The 4,409-nt window shown below is 39.8% G+C and overlaps 1 protein-coding gene across 1 annotated transcript; it reads right to left on the bottom strand.

The window, feature by feature from the left end:
• Nucleotides 1–792: 792 nt before the first annotated feature.
• LOC115410915 (mannose-specific lectin-like) lies at nucleotides 793–3,831 on the bottom strand. Its single transcript, XM_030122744.1, has 3 exons — nucleotides 3,813–3,831; nucleotides 1,806–1,899; nucleotides 793–1,145 (listed from the first exon to the last, which is right to left on the bottom strand). Exons 2-3 carry the CDS (start codon nucleotides 1,893–1,895, stop codon nucleotides 885–887), a joined length of 351 nt encoding a protein of 116 aa, XP_029978604.1. The 5' UTR covers nucleotides 1,896–1,899; nucleotides 3,813–3,831; the 3' UTR covers nucleotides 793–884.
• Between the last annotated feature and the right edge of the window lie 578 nt (nucleotides 3,832–4,409).

Below are 4,409 nucleotides of genomic sequence, written 5' to 3'. Positions count from 1 at the left end.
CACTTGGAAACAAGGCAAATAAAATGTGATACAGACAGGTGTTCCTGTATGTCAGCAAGACTGTCTTGCACTGATTTGTGTAGGTGCCAGCACTGTGTGAAAGTTCAGAAGGAAACAGAAGATACAGCTACATGGGATGATGTTTGTGATGGTGATGGTGATGATTAGACATGTTATAGAACCATGAAATATCCTCTAAAAAAACATCCATTGAACAAAAATAAAAGTTTACAGTGTACTGTGTAAAAAACCAGACCGAGATCTATTAAAAAACATGTATTGTTACATGACAAATGCATCATTGTTAAAAGAAGAAAAGAAACCCTGCAACTGTAAACACTGTAAATGTCAAACAATGCTGTTACATTGATATACGTGTGTTTGTGTGTGGCAAAATTCACCATGTGTAATATGTGAAATCAGTAGAAGCTTTTTCCCCACAAATTTCCAAGATTTCATGGTCTAAATTTACATTGCATGGTAATAATTCATCAAGACTTGTCTAAAATGTTAATATGTATAAATATCAATTTGTGAGAGTTTTCGTGTTGCTAAAATGAATGTTGATAAATAAAACAAGTGAATCTAGCATCACAGAATTTTCATTTTTTAATTTTAGATTCATATAGATTTACGGCTTGTGACAAAAAACTGCAGGATATATTGCGGAGAACTTTTAACCCAAAGTCCATGAGGGTACAGTCTAAACAAAAGTGCATTTAAAAAGTAGTGCCCAGACACGGGAACGAAAATCATTTTCTAGCCACTTTTCGTGGTTCACCTTATGGCCTATTTGTGAAAAATGGTTGCTTTATTTGAGCCTGGGTTGCATTGACATTCAAAGAGCATGCAGAGCTTTCCCTCAAGGGCTTTGTGTAATGATTTTATTTCATGCCACGGCTTTGACTGGAATCCCAAAGACCTGCACATTCTCTCTCCACCGTCAGTTTACCCTCATTGGTCAGGGTAAGACGGCACATGTTGCAGCTGGATGAGGCGGTGTTCGTGTGCCACTTGGGTTCGTCTTTCTTGTTGTACATGACCAGGTTGCAGTCGGCCTGCATGCACAGACGGATTGCATCTGATCCATCAGTGTCTGAAGCCCACACTGGCTTCCAGCCGTAGATGACAAAGTTGCCATCCTCCTGCAGATGAAAATAAATACTTCACAATTAACAATTTAACCCATAAAGCCCTAGTGGTACTTTTGTGTCAGTTCCCAAATGATTTTTTCTCTCAGTTTGACCTTTTTTAAGTGATTTATCACCATTTATTATAATATTATCGTCTGTATTTTCCATTTTTCACTGTAAATCATTTATTTTCCTACGTGTAATTTCCTATATTTAAATTAAATGTTCATGAAAACTCAGAGTTATTATATCAAACCAGAAAAAACTGAGGAAAAAGTGACTTTTTAAGTCAAATCTATCATTAAGTGAACACAAACCCATTGTGTCCATCCACTCTCATTTATGAAACTCCATGGGTTTTACTGGTGAATCAATGCTGTAAAAGATTACAGTGTTTCCATGTTCACTACGGAGCCTCTGAACATCCAAAATGCATTTTAAACCAGTTATTTACATGGATTGATAGGATTAGTGGATCAACAGGTATTAAACCATTTACATCAGTTGATGGTTTTGGTCGTTTGAGGATGTCTGGTTCTTTATGGGTTAAAGATATACTTTTTACATAATATGAATTTCCAAATTTTATCTACTTCTGTGAGTGCACCCACAATGAATGCAACTATCATGTATTTCAGTAAACTTTTTGCATGTGCATACTCTCAGAATTACCTGGAAGACAGCCTTCCACTCCCCATTGTTTGAAACCAGGTAGTCACCCCTGCGGAGTTCATCATTTCTGGACAAAAAGTTCCTGCTCATGATTCTGAAAAATACAGAAAATCACATTCCTGTTTGTCTATCTGCAGCCCAGAACACAGGCAACTATAACTGTAATAGACGGTGTGCGTCTAAATGTATGTTGATTCGGATTGCTCTTCAACTGAGTCTTCCTCGGTCAGAAGGAACAGACAAACTTCAATGGTACAGTTCTGAGGTTTAATGAGGCTGAAGAAATGGGAGCAGGTACATGGGAAGCGATGCTGGAACAGGTATTGGTTGAATGATTGAGTTGGTGGATATATGTGTGTGAGTATATAAATGTGTGTGTGCGTGTGTGTGTGTGTGGTTATCTGCAACAGACAAGGAACAAAGGAACTGTATCAGTAACAAAGCGCTATACACATTACACTGGAATGCAGTATAACAGACCTGCAGTAACATAGTGAATCCCATAGAGGGCACTCTAACATCACGTATGCTCAATGCCATATAAACAGACCCGCAGTAGCCTGGCAAATCCCACAGAGGGCACTCTGACACCAATTACGGTCATAGGCTTAAACGCCGTAATTAAAGCTGCAGTATGTAGGAATTATATTCTAAGTAATTGTAAAATTGCCTTGACTGTCACCAGACATTAAGGAATCATGTTCATTTCAAATACTGATCTCACTGACAGTAGTAGTCCAGCCAGAATATGTGCAGTTGAAAAGCTCAGTGTCAGCCCCGAAATGATGTTTATGTTGACATTGTGTGTTTTGGTCTGATGCTCCGCCCATCACCTGTCTGCTAATCGCAGAGTCAGAAGCCTTTCAGCATCCAGGTTGCCAGGTCCCAGTGGGCTGCAGCTGGAACATTTCTGATCACAAATGTCTGACGTTATTAAACCTAAAAGGACTCTTATTATTCCCAAATACATCGTGACAAAGTGAGAAATAAAACAAGGAGATGTATAGGAGATGACTTAGAAACATGGAGATGGCTGAAAGAGGAGAAGGATTTGAAGAGCAACGCCGGCCCTGCCTTAGTCTGACCACTGGTAAGAGCCACTGAGAGCCGACCTAATGCTCATTTCCCTTTTCTCTATCCCCTGAATCTTCGCAAACTTTCATTTGAGTGTGCAGGACGTTTGTCCTGGCCTGTTATATATTAGACTGATGTAGAATAAGTCTGGTGATCATTTTTTTGTGTGAAATTTATGGTGTGGTGGCAAGGATTAGAGGAAACGCTAGTAGTAGATGCTCATGCGGGATCTGGCAACCCCTAGCCTGGGGGGAGGAGGAGAGGATACCACGTTCTACAGTATTTCGAATGTGATTGCAGTACCAATTTTGGCCACAATCCTACATACTGCAGCTTTAACTAAACGGGAAAAAGATGCCACAACGAGCTAAATAAACAGTGAATAAAAACAAATACTGGTCAATAATAGGTTACTGACAGATTATAGTCATCCACTAGCTACTTTGGAGCGGACGAGGAGCACTGTGGCAGGCCTTAGCTGTAGAATTAGCAAATGAAACCACAGGTACAGCTTTTTCACTATCTAACCCCCAGAAATAACACGCCTTTCATGCAAAATATTCTACTTACATCTTAAGGACGCACACGGTACTTATACACTCAGGATTAAAAGAATTATGACAGGATGTCAATTTCTGCTCCGTGGATGCTGCTGCCCTGCTGGACCAAATGAAAAGTAGCATACGCAACCATGAGTGAGCAGAACTGCAAGTCAAACACATGCATCATGGGTAACGTAGTCCTCCATCAGGGACTGGACTTTTAACAATAACTTTTGCAGCACAGTTGTCTGGAGTCATTTCACAAACTGAGTTCAGTTTTTATCCACAGTGAGCCTCATACTAATCTTACATTCAACATCACAGATTGAACAAAAAACAACAGGATCCCTGCACTAAACTCCTTCTGTCCATATACATGCATTATACTTACAGGCTTGAAGGCCGTGCACCAGTCAGACCTCAGCAGAAAAAAAATAAGTGCAGTGAAGAACGTTAAGTTCTCTCCACTTTTATACACATGAATTGGAGGTGGAGAGACGGGGGGATGTGGCCTCCATAGTCACATTAGAACAGTTCGGCTTTGTGTCGTCTGAGGACATGTAAAGGCTTATGTAAGTCCTCCTGCTCATAGGATTATGTGAACACTATAAAGATGTTCTTAAACATAAAACATTTTGTTCATTGGGTTGAAGCCAAACATGTTGCTCCACAAAGCAGCCACTCTCTGTGCTGCATTAAGGATACCTCACAAGTTTTGCAGTTTCACAATGTCTTCATTATTGATCAACCTTCCACTTATTTATTTTGATATTCAAAATACAAATTAGTAGAATATACTTAATGTTTTATAGTAATGTCATAAAGCTCAAATCATTTAAGTACATTGTAATCAAAGAATTTTAGTAAATACAAATTCCAGGCTTACAGTGCAGTGGCACCTCAGGCACCGGTGCCGCAGCCGCAGGTCACAGTGAGATCTCATCCCTACTGCTGAAGGACCACATCGGTCGCAGTGGAGCCGACTGTC

Source organism: Sphaeramia orbicularis, chromosome 20 (genome assembly GCF_902148855.1).
Source record: "Sphaeramia orbicularis chromosome 20, fSphaOr1.1, whole genome shotgun sequence".
Classification (NCBI taxonomy): Eukaryota; Metazoa; Chordata; class Actinopteri; order Kurtiformes; family Apogonidae; genus Sphaeramia; species Sphaeramia orbicularis.
The sequence above is the reverse complement of the archived record's forward strand: the minus strand, read 5'-3'. Positions and strand labels throughout refer to the sequence as shown.